The 18,234-nt window shown below is 42.7% G+C and overlaps 1 protein-coding gene across 1 annotated transcript in view; it reads right to left on the bottom strand.

The window, feature by feature from the left end:
* Nucleotides 1–1,299: 1,299 nt before the first annotated feature.
* The window catches only part of nploc4 (NPL4 homolog, ubiquitin recognition factor), a 41,603-nt gene continuing 24,668 nt past the window's right edge, over nucleotides 1,300–18,234 (bottom strand). The window contains exons 13-17 of the mRNA XM_041889130.2: nucleotides 16,699–16,770; nucleotides 10,376–10,468; nucleotides 9,790–9,906; nucleotides 4,116–4,218; nucleotides 1,300–3,832 (exon numbers count right to left, since the gene is read on the bottom strand). Of these exons, the coding sequence (XP_041745064.1) occupies nucleotides 3,669–3,832; nucleotides 4,116–4,218; nucleotides 9,790–9,906; nucleotides 10,376–10,468; nucleotides 16,699–16,770 (549 nt within the window). The 3' untranslated portion in view covers nucleotides 1,300–3,668. The remainder of the gene's footprint in view (nucleotides 3,833–4,115; nucleotides 4,219–9,789; nucleotides 9,907–10,375; nucleotides 10,469–16,698; nucleotides 16,771–18,234) is intronic.

The following is an 18,234-nucleotide window of genomic DNA, read 5'->3' as shown; positions in this document are numbered from 1 at the left end:
CCTGGTGAACACGATCCTGCCTGTGCTTCATCAGCTTCCCACCTGGGTCCTGTTGAGACTAGTGTTTCCATCTGTCCAAAGGCGATAACCCTCACCTATAAATGACTGCTCCATAACGTGCACCGATCCCTCATAAAACTGAATGATCAAGACAGCACGCCAGCAGTAACGATAGAGTACATTGTGTCACAGACTAGTGGATTGAATTGGAAGCAGATGAAGCAGGGACATTACACTTATGTTATTTTTATGGCTATTTTATCATATTAAGACGTTATCTTGACTTTATGGCTAAAATCATATCCATTTGAAATTGTGCATTTGAAAACAAAGTAAAACCAAAGCTACACTGAACAAAAATATAAATGCAACATGTAAAGTCTTGGTCCCATGTTTCATGAGCTGAAATAAAAAATCCAATACATTTTCCATATGCACAAAAAGCTTATTTCTCTCCAATTGTGTGCACAAATGTGTTTACATCCCTGTTAGTGAGCATTACCTTTGCCAAGATAATCCATCCACTTGACAGGTGTGGCATATCAAGAAGCTGATTAAACAGCATGATCATAACCAAGGTGCATCCTGCGCACGATAAAAGGCCACTCAAATGTGCAGTTTTGTCACACAACACTATGCCACAATATGCCAAGTTTTGAGGGAGTGTGCAATTGGCATGCTGACTGCAGGAATGTCCACCAGAGCTGTTGCCAGATAATTTAACGTTAATTTCTCTACCATAAGCAGCCTCCAACTTCGTTTTAGAGAATTTGGCAGTACGTCCATCCGGCCTCACAACCGCAGACCAAGTTTATGGCGTTGTGTGGGTGAGCGGTTTACTGATGTCAACATTGTGAACAGGGTGCCCCATAGTGGCGGTGGGGTTATGGTATGGGCAGGCACAAGCTACGAACAACAAACACAATTTTATTTCATCGATGGCAATTTGAATGCAGAGATACCGTGACGAGATCCTGAGGCCCATTGTCATGCCATTCATTCACTGCCATCACCTCATGTTTCAGCATGATAATGCATGGCCCCATGCCTCAAGGATCTGTACACAATTCCTGGAAGCTGAAAATGTCCCAGTTCTTCCATGGCCTGCTTCAAAATGTACACTGTTTGAAGATGCACGTATGTACACATGCATTCTGAGGCCACGCACCATATGGCCTTTCAAATAGGCCCCAACCTTAACCACGTCGCTAAGAGGGCAAAATCAGCCTTAAAGTACAGTTATGAAGAAACCATGTCGGTTTTCTTTAGGACGAAGCAACAAAATAATACGCCACTCCATTGATAGGAATTATTTTTATTGTTTTACTGGCATTTTTGATATTGAAAATTTAAATCCAAGTGTACCCCATCATACAACTTTCTTTCAGGGTCCCATTCTTCAGCTCTGAGTGGGAAGTTGGGACTTATGTAGCTCTGGTCCAGGGCGTTACGTGCAACTTCATCAACAAGCCACACATAATCCCCCTGGACCAGAGCTAGGACATATGTTATGTTCTGTTCGTCAATACTTTAGCATGGCATCAGCAGATCATCTTTTGCAAGAACTCACAGAGGGAAAGGGATGGAAACAGGCAAAATAACCTTAACGCATTCTCAAATTAATCTAATATACTCACTTCAATGAAAATGACTCCCAAGCTCATACAAAAAAAGCACAGCTTTATAAATAGCATAATTTGAAAGCCATGACCGCCTCCCCTCTCCTTTTAACTGAAAATACCAATTTCCTGATAGCAGCCCCAAATTGGATAAAAATTCAAGTCACAGGCCCAACCTCTTGGACGCTCGCTACGTATTTTGAATCAAGCCCCTCTTCAGGAAATACTTCAAGGCTGGAAAAAGTTGAGGTATCTGTTGGACTAAATCTGACTTCTACAGTGTCAAATTAGAGTAAAATCAAACCAAAAAGGAACCTCAAACCAACGACTTAGTTGAATGCCATCAAAATAGCAGTGTAAAGGCTTGCACACTTTATTTCAAGCATATAAAGCTGAATACATTGAATCAGCGATACATGTGAAGTAACACAACCCCCCCAGTGATGACACAGAGCTCTTGTGGAATAAGTGCTCGTCTGGAAGGTCAATGATACCTGCTTACCCATTCATATTCAGACATTATAGTGTACCTGGATCACTGTAACCTGGATCTCAAAAAGGGGGCATGAGAAGGGTAAACATTCCCTACTGAATTGATTGTGCAGTGGACATCAGTTATTTGACATCAAATTACTACTGATGGAATGAGTTCAGTTGTACAGTTTTTAGTGTGGAGGGAAATATTGGTTGTTTGTAACAAAAGCAAACACACCCAAAGCTCTTCAACACTGCCTGCCCTCTCCCCCCCTCTTCGCAATGTCCTTTTCCCTCCCTGACCATCTTTCTTCCTCTCTCTATCCCAGGTGCACAGCACATTGGCCTGCTGGAAGGCATCTTTCTCTCCCACTATGTTGACCTGTGACCTATGGAGTCTTTGAAGGCAGAGTGATGAGATCCATAGGAGCCCGTCAGAGGAGATATTCTCTGGCCCCCCTGGACTGGCGCCAGTGTAGGTAGAGAGCGCGAGAGAGCAAGAGAGCGAGAGTGTGTGTAGGTAGCTAACCCAGTAAGTAAGCAAGCATCTCAAAGCAGCCATCAAAACAGGCATGGTGTACTATACAGTATAAGCTTCAACTGGAGATTTAACAAATACTGAGCATGTACGCCAGTTCCAATTCAAATGAAAAATATAACCATCTCCCCAAACGTACTCCTGAGGGCAGGGCATCAACCAAGGGGAAGAGCCTGAGCAACCGAGAACAAATATCACTCCTGCAATTGAAAACACTAAATAAAGAGGTTAGATTTATGAGACTGTATGATAGATACATTTAACGTCTCTAAGCTTGGGCCAATCAAGAGATCTTATCACTGTCTGATAACTGTTGAACTGTAAGGGAGGGTGAGTTCTACAAGAACTGTAGCATCTGACTGAGCAAAACTGACCCAAACTGATTCAAAAGTCCAGATATATACTGTAGCTACAATCAGGAAAACAAAATGCTTCATGTGTAATTAAATAAACAGCATCAATCATTCCTCAAATAATGTATATTATTTACACAACAGATTTTCCAGAATAAGTTGTGACAGCGAGGGGGGGCACTGGTCGGTGTGAGTGAGAGATAACATCCAAATTCAACAGTCTTTCTTTTGCCGTTGTCCTGAAGCACAGCAACGTTTTTTGGAGCCAGGTCATGGAGGAATATCAGGGGCCATGGGGAGAAATAGGGAAGAAGACTTGTTGCCAAAGTGCTTTTACCAAAACATGTCCCAGCCGGTCTCAGTCAGGGGCTACGGAGGAGATAGAGAAAGGATTGAGAGCACACAGTCATCCTTTGTTACATAATTGGATTGTGTAAACGAGTGCCATCATTTTACGCTCATCATCCCCTTAGCAGTCTGAGAAGTGAGGAACAGAGGAACAGAGGGCCAAGAGGAGGAGACATCCAATCACACAGTTGCTTGCAGCATCCAATCCCGGTGCAATGATGTCATTGGTGCGTAAGGAGACGGGGAGGTGGGCAGGGCTGGACACAGGGTGGTAAAGGAGGGGTTTGGGAAGCGGGGTTTGGGAAGCAGGGCAGGGGGCCACAGGAGGGATGGGGTTTAACCCCTCGGCAGGCTGCACATCTCACAGAGCTCTGTGCCTGGCTGGTTCATGAAGGTGCAGTGGAGGCAAGACCACATGGCTGAGGACGACGCTGGGGTAGAGGGGCCCCCGCCCACGGCCCCGAACTCCTGAGGGCCCGATGACTGCCCACCCACCGTGCCTGAGGAGAGAAGAGAGAGCGGTCAGAGGTTAAGGACAACAGAGCAGTGACTCTTACCAGGGATGACTTTTCAGACTTATTTTTGTATGTAGGAATGATGCATGTAATGAGCTGCATCCAAATTGGTATTTTTGGTCAATAAAGGTCTACTGAATTGAACGCAAGACAAGATCAACTCATCCATCACTTTAAAATCCAACCAAAAACTTCCCAACAGCAATAGAAATGTAATAATTTCAACTAAGGCATGTCAGCGCCCTCCTTGATGTCCAGTGGTACTTACTGCACAGCTGCTCGATGGTGGCCCACTGCTCAGACTTCTTCCAGGTCTGAGCCAGCTCCTCATCTTTTGTCTTCACTGCGTCCAGCAGCAGACCAATGCTGTCCTGTGAACAGATCATTATAATCCTGTTACACAACATACAGTCGTGGTCAAAAGTTTTGAGAATGACACAAATACTAATTTTCACAATGTCTGCTGCCTCAGTGTTGATGATGGCAATTTACATATACTCCAGAATGTAATGAAGTGTGATCAGATGAATTGCAATTTATTACAAAGTCCCTCTTTGAACTTAACACAGGTGAGAGTGTTGACGAGGACAAGGCTGGAGATCACTCTGTCATGCTGATTGAGTTAGAATAACAGACTGGAAGCTTTAAAAGGAGGGTGGTGCTTGAAATCTTTGTTCTTCCTCTGTTAACCATGGTTACCTGCAAGGAAACACGTGCCGTCATCATTGCTTTGCACAAAAAGAGCTTCACAGGCAAATATATTGCTGCAAGTAAGATTTCACCTAAATCAACCATTTATCGGATCATCAAGAACTTCAAGGAGAGAGGTTCAATTGTTGTGAAGAAGGCGTCAGGGCGCCCAAGAAAGTCCAGCAAGCGCCAGGACCGTCTCCTAAAGTTGATTCAGCTGTGGGATTGGGGCACCACCAGTGCAGAGCTTGCTCAGGAATGGCAGCAGGCAGGTGTGAGTGCATCTGCACGCACAGTTAAGCGAAAACTTTTGGAGGATGGCCTGGTGTCAAGAAGGGCAGCAAAGAAGCCACTTCTCTCCAGGAAAAACATCAGGGACAGACTGATATTCTGCAAAAGGTACAGGGATTGGACTGCTGAGGACTGGGGTAAAGTCATTTTCTCTGATGAATCCCCTTTCCGATTGTTTGGGGCATCCGGAAAACACCTTGTCCAGAGAAGACAAGGTGAGCGCTACCATCAGTCCTGTGTCATGCCAACAGTAAAGCATCCTGAAACCATTCATGTGTGGGGTTGCTTCTCAGCCAAAGGAGTGGGCTCACTCACAATTTTGCCTAAGAACACAGCCATGAATAAAGAATGGTACCAACACATCCTCAGAGAGCAACTTCTCCCAACCATCCAAGAACAGTTTGGTGACGACCAATGCCTTTTCCAGCATGATGGAGCACCTTGCCATAAGTGGCTCGGGGAACAAAACATCGACATTTTGGGTCCATGGCCAGGAAACTCCCCAGACCTTAATCCCATTGAGAACTTGTGGTCGATCCTCAAGAGGCGGGTGGACAAACAAAAACCCACAAATTCTGACAAACTCCAAGCATTGATTATGCAAGAATGGGCTGCCATCAGTCAGGATGTGGCCCAGAAGTTAATTGACAGCATGCCAGGGCGGACTGCAGAAGTCTTGAAAAAGAAGGGTCAACACTGTAAATATTGACTCTTTGCATAAACTTAATGTAATTGTCAATAAAAGCCTTTGACACGTATGGAATGCTTGTAATTATACTTCAGTATACCATTGTAACATCTGACAAAAATCTCATAACATTGAAGCAGCAAACTTTGTGAAGACCAATACTTGTGTCATTCTCAAAACGTTTGACCATGACTGTCCAGTGCGCCTTCAGAAAGTATTCACACCCCTTGACTTTCTCCACATTTCGTTGTGTTAAAGCCTGAATTTAAAATGGATTATATAGAGATTTTGTGTCACTGGCCTACACACAATACCCCATAATGTCAAAGTGGAAATATGTTTTTAGAAATGTTTTACAAATTAATAACAAATGAAAAGTATTCAACCCCTTTGTTATGGCAAGCCTAAAGTTCAGGAGTAAAAATGTGCTTAACAAGTCACATAATAAGTTGCATGGACTCACTCTGCGTGCAATAAAAGTGTTGAACATGAATTACAGTTGACTTAAATAGGCTTGAAAATATATGTAAAGACTTGAAAATGGCTGTCTAGCAATGATCAACAACCAACTTGACAGAGCTTGAAGAATTTTAAAAATAATAATGTGCAAATATTGTACAATCCAGGTGTGCAAAGCTCTTAAGAGACTTACGCAGAAAGACTCACAGCTGTAATCACTGCGAAAGGTGAATCGAACATGTATTGACTCAAGGGTTTGAATACTTACGTGAGTTAGATATGTCTGTATTTCATATTCAATAAATTAGCAAAACAATTCTAAAAACATGTTTTCACTTTGTCATTAGCGGGTATCGTGTGTAGATGGGTGAGCAAAAAAGATTTGTAATCCATTCTGTATTCAGGTTGTAACAACAAAAATGTGGAATAAGTCAAAAGGCAATTTTTAGGGTAAAAGTACGTAAAGGTACAATACATGACCAAAAGTATGTGGACACCTGCTCGTCGAACATCCCATTCCAAAATCATGGGCATTAACATGAAGTTGGTCCCCCCTTTTCTGCTATAACCTTCCACTCTTCTGGGAATGCTTTCCACTAGATGTTGGAACATTGCTGCAGGGACTTGCTGTATGGACCTCGCTTTGTGCACGGGGGCATTGTCATGCTGAAACAGGAAAGTGCCTTCCCCAAACTCTTGCCACAAAGTTGGAAGCACAGGATCGTCTAGAACACATATGTCAGAGTCAAGGCCCGCGGGCCACATCCGGCCCGCGAGAAGGTTTTTTACGGCCCCTGGGATGATCTTGATTTATTATTAGAACCGGCCCGCAGACCGCAGCAAGCCGGCAGCCCGCAGATCTTTTACACGCACCAATACTACATTTCCCACAATGCAACGGTGACGCACCGAGCAGTAGGCTGCTTCATTTCAATATTTATTGGCACAGCAGTCGTCAGCATCACAGTAAAATTAACTTTCAGATACCCATCAAAAATGGCAAAACGGAAGGTGGACACTGAGAACCGGGGGTTTCAAACAAGGTGGGAGTCGGAGTATATGTTCACGGAGGTAGCTGGAAAACCTGTGTGTCTTCTGTGTGGAGAAAGTGTGGCGGTACTGAAAGAGTATAATCTGAGACGACATTATGAAACGAAACACGCGGACAAAAACAAGAATATGGACATGGAACAAAGGCTACAAAAGGCAGAGGAATTAAAACGAGGCCTCAAATCTCGACAGGCTCTGTTCAAAAAGCCAAATCACAAGGCCAGGCTGCTGTCAAGGCCAGTTTTATTTTGGCAGAAGAGATCGCTAAATCAGCCCGGCCATTTACGGAGGGGGGATTTCATCAAAAACTGCATGATTAAAGTTTGTGACGAAGTTTGCCCAGAAAAAAGGCAACTCTTTTTAAATGTGAGTCTGAGCAGAAACACCATTGCCGAGAGAGTAGACCAGTTGTCCATCAATCTAAAAGAGCAGCTTGTGAAAAAGGGAAAAGATTTCATTGCATATTCCTTGGCTGTGGATGAGAGCACCGACATTTCTGACATTGCCCAGTTGTCAATTTTCATCCGCGGAGTGGACTCCAGCCTAAGCGTGACAGAGGAGTTTTTGGCTTTACGTCCTATGCATGGCACAACTACGGGGCATGATTTGTATGAAGAGGTGTCAAGATGTGTAAATGAGATGGAGCTGCCTTGGGAAAAACTCGTGGGTTTGACAACCGACGGAGCACCTGCGATGTGTGGACACAGGAGCGGACTGGTGGCGAAGATACGGGAAAAGATGCAAGAGGAAAACGCGACAGGTGAGCTGACAGCTTATCATTGTATCATACACCAGGAAGCGTTGTGCGGTAAAGCCTTGAAAATGGAGCATGTAATGAGCATCATCACGCGCACAGTTAACTTTATCAGAGCCAAAGGTTTGAATCACCGCCAGTTCAAGGCATTTCTGACGGAGTTAGAAACGGAGCATGGTGATTTGCCTTATCACACAGAGGTGCGATGGCTAAGCCAGGGAAAGGTGCTTCAAAGATGTTTCGAGCTTCGTGAGGAGATTTGTCTGTTCTTGGACAGCAAAGGGAAAGACACAACACAACTCCGAGACGAAATGTTTCTGTGTGAAATGGCTTTTCTGTGTGACATTACGAGTCATCTGAATGCAATGAACTTGCAGCTGCAGGGTCGGGATCATGTCATCTCTGATATGTACAGTACAGTGAAGGCATTTAAAACCAAACTGACTCTGTGGGAGACGCAGATGCGGAAAGAAAATTTGAGCCACTTTCCCAGCTGCCAGACCATGAAAGAGAAGCTCTCTACCAGTGCGTTCCCGAGCGCACAGTTGGCTGATAAAATAGGTATGCTTGCCGCTGACTTTCGACGCCGATTTGCTGACTTTGAAGCACAAAAAAGCAGGTTGGAACTGCTCGGTAACCCATTTGCTGTTGACGTGGAAAGCTCACCACCAAACCTCCAAATGGAGTTGATTGACCTCCAATGCAATGATGCACTGAGGGCAAAATATGCGGCAGTGGGTGCTGCGGAGTTCGCCCGTTTCCTCCCGACACAATGCCCCAGCTGCGCATCCAGGCTGCTCAAACGTTGTCTATGTTTGGCAGCACATACCTGTGTGAACAACTGTTTTCTTTGATGAACCTGAACAAAACATCACACAGAAGTCGACTTACTGCTGAACACCTCCACTCAATTCTGAGGATTTCCTCAGCTCAGAGCCTTACCCCGAACATTGATGAACTTGTGGAAAAGATGGGACACCACCAAGTATCACCCTCAACCTCAAACAAGTGAACATTACTGTGCAATCACATATTTAGAGTTTTTACTCAGTTCAAGTTTAAAAGTTAAAGTTTAATATTTGTTTTCACTGCATGTTACTTCTCCTTAAACAAAGTGTTGTTTTTGATTAATAGATTTTTGCACTTTATTTTATTGTATTTCAATCCAATTATATTTTAAAAATATTTCAGTTGAGTGGATGATAGAAAATTGCTATTATTGTTTTTTTTCTTTGAAGTAAATTTAGCCCACTTTTGCTAAAATAGAAAATATAGGCTACTGATGGTGCCTTGAATACCGGTTTCTTTCATTTAATGTTCATGTTATGGGGATTTTTATATAAAGGAAATTTGTCTTTTGTGTCTGTTGAAAATTAAAGATTACTGACAGAGCCATAAGAAAATATTGCTTTATTTATCTGATCATATTGGAATATATTTGTTAGGTTTTCAGTAGGTTCAATTAGGTTCACTAGACTATATGCGTCATTTAAAAATTTTTTCAATGAACATTCGAACAGTCCGGCCCTCGGCTTGTAGCTAAATTTTTTATTTGGCCCTCCGTCCATTTGACTTTGACACCCCTGGTCTAGAATGTCATTGTATGCTGTAGCGTTAAGATTTCCCTTCACTGGAGCTAAGGAGGCTGAACCATGAAAAACAGCCCCAGACCATCATTCCTCCTCCACCAAACTTTACAGTTGGCACTATGCATTGGGGCAGGTAGCGTTCTCCTGGCATCCGCCAAACCCAGATTTGTTTGTCGGACTGCCAGATGGTGAAGCGTGATTATGTAAAGCGTGTAATGTATCTAACCTAAATCAACAAAGATATTCTCAGGAAAAACCATAACCACTTCCACATTGGACAAACGTGGTGATAATCAGAACCTTTTGTAGCGTGACAACAAACCAAAACATTTTGCTTGAACGTGTTTTGTTTGTGTGTGTGTGAGCAAATCTGTATGAGAGTGTTTGTGTGTGAAAGAGAGTGTAGCATTACAGTACTTACTCTGAGAGGCATGACCTCGTTGGTGACCAGAAAGATGAGTAGGTGAAAGTCTGACACAATGTCCAGGAATACAGCGGAGGTGCACTGGGATAGGTACGTAGCTAAACTGTGGAAATCCTGTTACACACGGACACACATAAGGAAAGGGGAAAACATGGAATATGATCCAGATTAATAACTCCTATAACCCCCCCATAGCCCAGGGACTCTAAACATGAGCATTCATTTTCACTGGCAGACAGCCATATGTGATCAGGTCGGGTTGAAACATAGCAGAAATGATGGCTGTTGCCAAAGAGGGTTATATGTCAGGAAATAAATGACAGAGCCTTCTGAAAGCTCTGAGACAGAGAGAAGTATGTAGGTCACCATTTGGCCACTGAAGAAAACAAAATAGAACCCTTTTAGTTGTTATTGTGGGTGTGTTACTGAGCAAGTCTCTCCCAGGATGTCTCTGTTCTCAATGGGGAAGCGTTGTGTGGAGCTGAATGGTGTGTGATAATGTGTACCTGTGTCTCTCACAGGATGTCTCTGTTCTCAATGGGGAAGCGTTGTGTGGAGCTGAATGGTGTGTGATAATGTGTACCTGTGTCTCTCCCAGGATGTCTCTGTTCTCAATGGGGAAGCGTTGTGTGGAGCAGAATGTGTACTGTGGGTCCTTGGGGAATGTGGTGGTTATCTGGATGGAGATGGAAGGAAAGAGAGAGAAGAAGAGGAAACTAGTTAGATCTTTGAGAGCACGTTCCTTCCCTCTGCATCAGGGAGATGTAGAGCCAAGAAAACAGATGTCAGTATGAAAACAGAGAGGAATACAAGAGAAGTAATAAAGTGCTCTCAGATGGTAATAAATATTTGGCAAGTCTGTCTAGTTCTCTTTATTTTCTCTGGCTCATCATTGGCTAGCAGCACCCCAGGATGAGGTGGTAGATGTATGGCGTGGAGATGCCAACATTTTACGACGTTATTGTGGAAAGAGGAAGACATCATCCTGACATCATTGGGAAAAGTTTCGGTTTGACCATTTAGTTGTTCGTAAACACACACAGCAACCAACATGTTCTGAAAACAACATGTACAGTGGGGAGAACAAGTATTTGATACACTGCCGATTTTGCAGGTTTTCCTACTTACAAAGCATGTAGAGGTCTGTAATTTTTATCATAGTTACACTTCAACTGTGAGAGACGGAATATAAAACAAAAATCCAGAAAATCACATTGTATGATTTTTAAGTAATTAATTTGCATTTTATTGCATGACATAAGTATTTGATACATCAGAAAAGCAGAACTTAATATTTGGTACAGAAACCTTTGTTTGCAATTACATGGATCATACGTTTCCTGTAGGTCTTGACCAGGTTTGCACACACTGCAGCAGGGATTTTGGCCCACTCCTCCATACACACCTTCTCCAGATCCTTCAGGTTTCGGGGCTGTCGCTGGGCAATACGGACTTTCAGCTCCCTCCAAAGATTTTATATTGGTTTCAGGTCTGGAGACTGGCTAGGCCACTCCAGGACCTTGAGATGCTTCTTACGGAGCCACTCCTTAGTTGACCTGGCTGTGTGTTTCGGGTCGTTGTCATGCTGGAAGACCCAGCCACGACCCATCTTCAATGCTCTTACTGAGGGAAGGAGGTTGTTGGCCAAGATCTCGCGATACATGGCCCCATCCATCCTCCCCTCAATACGGTGCAGTCGTCCTGTCCCCTTTGCAGAAAAGCATCCCCAAAGAATGATGTTTCCACCTCCATGCTTCACGGTTCGTATGGTGTTCTTGGGGTTGTACTCATCCTTCTCCTTCCTCCAAACACGGCGAGTGGAGTTTAGACCAAAAAGCTATATTTTTGTCTCATCAGACCACATGACCTTCTCTCATTCCTCCACTGGATCATCCAGATGGTCATTGGCAAACTTCAGACGGGCCTGAACATGCGCTGGCTTGAGCAGGGGGACCTTGCGTGCGCTGCAGGATTTTAATCCATGACGGCGTAGTGTGTTACTAATGGTTTTCTTTGAGACTGTGGTCCCAGCTCTCTTCAGGTCATTGACCAGGTCCTGCCGTGTAGTTCTGGGCTGATCCCTCACCTTCCTCATGATCATTGATGCCCCACGAGGTGAGATCTTGCATGGAGCCCCAGACCGAGGGTGATTGACTGTCATCTTGAACTTCTTCCATTTTCTAATAATTGTGCCAACAGTTGTTGCCTTCTCACCAAGCTGCTTGCCTATTGTCCTGTAGCCCATCCCAGCCTTGTGCAGGTCTACAATTTTATCCCTGATGTCCTTACACAGCTCTCTGGTCTTGGCCATTGTGGAGAGGTTGGAGTCTGTTTGATTGAGTGTGTGGACAGGTGTCTTTTATACAGGTAACGAGTTCAAATAGGTGCAGTTAATACAGGTAATGAGTGGAGAACAGGAGGGCTTCTTAAAGTAAAACTAACAGGTCTGTGAGAGACGGAATTCTTACTGGTTGGTAGGTGATCAAATACTTATGTCATGCAATAAAATGCAAATTAATTACTTAAAAATAATACATTGTGATTTTCTGGATTTTTGTTTTAGATTGCGTCTCTCACAGTTGAAGTGTACCTATGATAAAAATTACAGACCTCTACATGATTTGTAAGTAGGAAAACCTGCAAAATTGGCAGTGTATCAAATACTTGTTCTCCCCACTGTATATACACTTGCTAGTTGGAAGGCTTGGAGAATGTAAATGGAATAATATTGATTGACAGAGGCTTTTTTCAGTTGACTGGCTCTAAAACCTGTGCTACAGCTACTCATCAACATGTCATTGATTAATTACCTACAGTGCCTTCAGAAAGTATTAATACCCCTTGACTTATTTCACATTTTGTTGTGTTACAGCCTGAGTAATAATTGTAAAATAATCTCACCCATCTACACACAATACCTCATAATCACAAAGTGAAAACATGTTTTTAGAACTGTTTCCACATTTATTGAAAATTAAATACAGAAATATCTAATTTACAGTAGTATTCACACTCCTGAGTTAATACACGTTAGAACCACCTTTGGCAGCGATTACAGCAGTGAGTCTTTCTGGGTAAGTCTAAGAGCTCTCCACACCTGGATTGTGCAACACTTGCCCAATATTATTTTCAAAATTCTTCAAGCTGGTCTAATTGGTTGTTGATCATTGCTAGACAACCTTTTTCAGGTCTTGCCATAGATATAAGTAAGTTTAAGTCAAAACTGTAATGCGGCAACTCCGGAACATTTACTGTCTTTTTGTTAAGCAACTCCAATGTAGATTTGGCCTTGTGTTTTAGGTTATCGCCCTGCTGAAAGGTGAATTTATCTCCCAGTGTCTGGTGGAAAGCAGCCTGAACCAGGTCTCCTCTAGGATTTTGCCTGTGCTTTGCTTCATTACCTTTCTTTTTTATTCTGAAAAACTCCCCAGCCCTTAACAATTACAAGCAGACCCATAACATGATGCAGCCACCACTATGCTTGAAAATATGGAGAGTGGTATCCAGTGATGTGTTGCATTTGCCCCAAACGTAACACTTTGTATTCAGGACAAAATGTTTATTGCTTTGCCACATTTTTTGCAGTGTATCTTGTTCCAAACAGGATGCTTGTTTTAGAATATTTGTATTTTTTACAGGCTTCCTTCTTTTCACTGTCAATTAGGTTAGCATTGTGGAGTAACGACAATGTTGTTGATAAATAATAATAAGCCATTTAGCAGACGCTTTTATACAAAGTGACTTACAGTCATGTGTGCATACATTTTTACGTATGGGTGGTCCCGGGGATCGAACCCACTACCCTGGCGTTACAAGCGCCATGCTCTACCAATTGAGACCATCCTCAATTTCTCCTATCACAGCCATTAATCCTTCCTCTTTTTATTTTTATTTTATTTCACCTTTATTTAACCAGGTAAACCAGTTGAGAACAAGTTCTCATTTACAACTGCGACCTGGCCAAGATAAAGCAAAGCAGTGCGATAAAAAACAGAGTTACATATGGGGTAAACAAAACATAAAGTCAAAAATACAACAGAAAATATATATACAGTGTGTGCAAATGTAGCAAGTTATGAAGGTAAGGCAATAAATAGGCCATAGTGCAAAATAATTACAATTTAGTATTAACACTGGAATGATAGACGTGATAAACTGAAGGACCTCGGTGTTACTCTGGACCCTGATCTCTCTTTTGACTAACATATCAATAATATTTAAAGGGCAGCTTTTTTCCATCTATGTAACACACGTTTTGTCCAAAAATGATGCAGAAAAGCTAATCCATGCTTTTGTCAATTCTAGATTAGACTACTGCAATGATCTACTCTCCGGCTACCCGGATAAAGCACTAAATAAACTTCAGTTAGAGCTAAATACGTCTGCTAGAATCTTGACTAGAACCCAAAAAATTATCATATTACTCCAGTGGCTAGCCTCTCTACACTGGCTTCCTGTTAAGGCTAGGGCTGATTTCAAGGTTTTACTGCTAACCTACAAAGCATTACATGGACTTGTTCCTACCTATCTCTCTGATTTGGTCCTGCAGTACATACCTACACGTACGCTACGGTCACAAGACGCAGGCCTCCTTATTGTCCCTACAATTCCAAAGCAAACAGCTGGAGGCAGTGCGTTCTCTTATAGAGCTGCATTTTTATGGAATGGTCTGCCTATCCATGTGAGAGATGCAGACTTGGTCTTGACCTTTAAGTCATTACTGAAGACTAATCTCTTCAGAAGTCCTATGATTGAGTGTAGTTTGGCCCAGGGGTGCGAAGGTGAACGGCAAGTCACTGGAGTGACGAACTGCCCTTGCTGTCTATGCCTGGCCGGCTCCCATCTCTCCACTGGGATTCTCTGCCTCTGACCCTATTACGAGGGCTGAGTCACTGGTTTCCTAGTGCTCATCCATGCCATCCCTATAAGGGATGCTTCAAGTCGTGCCAGGCTTTCTTTGCTATACTCTACTTGAGTGGGTTGAGTCACTGACGTGATCTTCCTGTCCGGTTTTGCTCGGGCTTGTGCGGTGGAGGAGATCTTCGTGGGCTAGCCTTGGCTCAGGGTAGTAAGTTGATGGTCTGTTGATATCCCTCTAGTGGTGTTGGGGCTGTGCTTTGGCAAAGTGGGTGGGGTTATATCCTGTCTGGTTGGCCCTGTCCGGGGGTATCGTCGGACATGGCCACAGGGTCCCCCGACCCCCCGTCTCAGCCTCCAGCACCTGCTGTCTCGACCTCTGAATGGTCGGTTATGAAAAGCCAACTGACAACTCCTGAGGCGCTGACCTGTTGCACCCTCTACAACCACTGTGATTATTATTTGACCCTGCAGGTCATTTATGAACGTTTGAACATCTTGAAGAACGATCTGGCCTTAACGGCCATGTACTCAATCTCCACCCGGCACAGCCAGAAGAGGACTGGCCACCCCTCAGAGCCTGGTTCCTCTCTAGGTTTCTTCCTAGGTTCCTGCCTTTATAAGGAGTTTTTCCTAGCCACCGTGCTTCTACATCTGCATTGCTTGCGGTTTGGGGTTTCAGACTAGGTTTCTGTATAAGCACTTTGTGACATCTGCTGATGTAAAAAGGGCTTTATAAATCAATTTGATTTGTGGTTTAATCTGTGTTTGAAATTCACTGCTTGTCTGAGGGACCTTACAGATAATTGTGTGGGGTACAGAGATGAGGTAATCATTCAAAAATCATGTTAAACCCTTTTATTGCAAACAGAGTAAGTCCATGCAACTTATGTGACTTGTTAGGCAAATTTGTACTCCTGAACTTATTCAGGCTCGCCATAACAAAGGGGTTGAATACTTATTGAATGAAGACATTTCAGCTTTTCATTTTTTATTAATTTGTAAAGATTTCTAAAAACATAATTCCACTTTGACATTATGGGGTATTGTGTGTAGGCCAGTGACAAAATCTCAATTTTTAATTCAGGCTGTAACAACAAAATGTGGAAGAAGTGAAGGTGTGAATACTTTCTGAAGGCAAATACTATGTTCAATCTAGGGGTGTGAACGTTTAAACGAAATTGGGATCCTTAACATTAAGAAGAATGTACACGCAGAAAGTAAACAGTGGGTCATTTTCTGCAACGACTAAGAGCGTTGAAGCGCAAGTCTCAACTTCCCTGCTGCTTTGGTGCCCTGGCTACCACGCTGTGAACAGCTTGAAGCTAACCTGTGCACATGTACAGATGTGTGACTGTGTGAGAGCGAAGTCTTGCATCTCGCTCATCTCAATATCCTAGCCTATTCATTGATGATAGGCCATGCTCTACTGAAGTTGCGAGACATTGCAAGCCAATAATATTGTGACATACAGCCTTCCATTGAGAGAAACAGCATGGTTCTGACTGGTGGCCGTCCACGCACTCTCCGTCCCTCGCTAGCTTGCTATGAAAGATGCGAGCGTTCTCGAAAGTACGGCAACTAATCAGTCTCCGCTGTTCCAAAAATACTGAATCTTAGGAGTAGAATCTTGACACTCAGAAATGGTAGTCGACGTGCAAGAAGTCGAGGAATCAATTATTTTGGAGTCGACTCTCCACCACTACGTCATCGTCGTTAACAGTTTGAAAAATAGAGAAGAGAAAGGCAAGCGACAGCAATGAAGTCCTGTAATACTTTGAGAAGTTAAATGAGAAGGAAATTGAAGTAAAGTAGTACAGGTGCAATAGTTAACCATGTGAAAGGGATGTAACATGAGACCCAAACCATTGCTGGCAGCAGCATTGTGAATTTACATGGAATTATGAATTTTTATCATTTTAACAGAAAACTAGTTAAAATAAATAGCTGTTTAAACTTTAAGACTTGCTTTCCCATTTGTCACATCCCTAGTTCAAACATACTCTGGATGTTTTCCTATATGAAAAGGTAATGTTCAATCATACTCACGTCTATGATAAGGTACTCCACGGGAAGAGGCCGGGCTAGATATGTGATGTCGTTGCCAAATTTATCTTTGTCCTGTTGAGGGGAAGAACAACAATCAATGGAGAGAGAAATAGTAATACTGTAGCAAAAAACTGTGACACTCCATCTCTCTCCCTTTCTTTCTCTGCAGTGCTGTGATACGGGACAAGCAAGGGTCATGTCAACGTGAAGGATGTCTATGCCCTATATGTCTGCTGCAGAGAGACAGAACATGAGAAAATTCATTCTGATCAGTAGCTAGGTCTCCTTCCAATTGCCGACGGATTTTCAAGTGAATGTTCTAAAATAGGCTAATTTTCCCACCAGAGACGTATTTCCATCAAATGTAATTGTTGGGGACAAAAGTCTGTGTGTATGATGTAGTGAACATAAAACTAACTTTTGTGGTGAAATTCCCATGTACTGAATAAAAAATACAATTTAAATGGGTTTCCTATGTTTTTTCAACTCTACTGATGGTTTTATCACTAAACATGTTGCGCTATATAGCGAATGTGCCCACTCCGCTCTAGCCAACAGCCCGCAGATACAGTGCAGGTATAGCCTACATGATGAGATTATTATGGACAAACGAGCGAGATTATTTTACATTCGTCAAAAGGCAGCCAAGCATCGATCATCATGTCACCAGAATAAGACCCTCAATATTTACTGGAAAGGAACATCATGCTCAACACCCTGCACTTTCACCACCCTGTGAAGTTCATCATAACTTATTTCATCTGTAGCCTAATAAACTGCATGCTTTCGTAATGGGAGGATCACACACCATATCATCGTGTGACTCCAAGTTTACTTCGATATGATGGTTATTATATCAATATTTGCGCATTAAGGCGTTTCCACAGCCAATTTGCGCATAATACATTTTACCCACAAAAAGATCCCATCATGTCGAACAAACATTATCTGTCGGCATTTATACATTTGTCCTGAAACTTCCCGTTTCCATCACAGATGTCGTGGTTAATTTTTTATACGGTAGGACTTTCCTTGCATAAAAACTGTAGATGAAAAAGTGGTTAGTAATAGAAATAAAAGTGCAGAAAACATGTTGGCTCACTATTTAAAATTAAGATGAGAACAAGCTATAGGATGAAAAATACTGGAGTTATTGCACAGGTACAGCCGACTAGCGCTAGCTAACGCTACCTAGCAAAAATAAACAATCAATACTCCAAAATAATAATCGCAATGTAACGGCATATCGATTTTTCCCCCAACACTATTGGCAAGCTCCATTTATTCATACTCTAGCCACATCCATTTAACTGATCTACTGAATCATTTAACTTTCTCTTAATTGAAGCATAATACATGTCATCAATCAAGCATGTCAACATTTGCTCCTTTAGTTTTTAGCAAAAATGAAATGTTTGGTGCTCTAAAATAACAAATGGTCTGTTAGTGGTGAGAAAGAAAGGTACTTCCTTTGAGTGCAGTGTGTTTCAGAGTTTATTGAGTTTTGAGAAGTTCAGACAGTATAAAAACGTGTGT

This window comes from Coregonus clupeaformis, unplaced genomic scaffold (assembly GCF_020615455.1).
Source record: "Coregonus clupeaformis isolate EN_2021a unplaced genomic scaffold, ASM2061545v1 scaf0080, whole genome shotgun sequence".
Taxonomy (NCBI): domain Eukaryota; kingdom Metazoa; phylum Chordata; class Actinopteri; order Salmoniformes; family Salmonidae; genus Coregonus; species Coregonus clupeaformis.
Note: the sequence above shows the minus strand (reverse complement) of the source record. Positions and strands in the feature narration are given on the sequence as shown.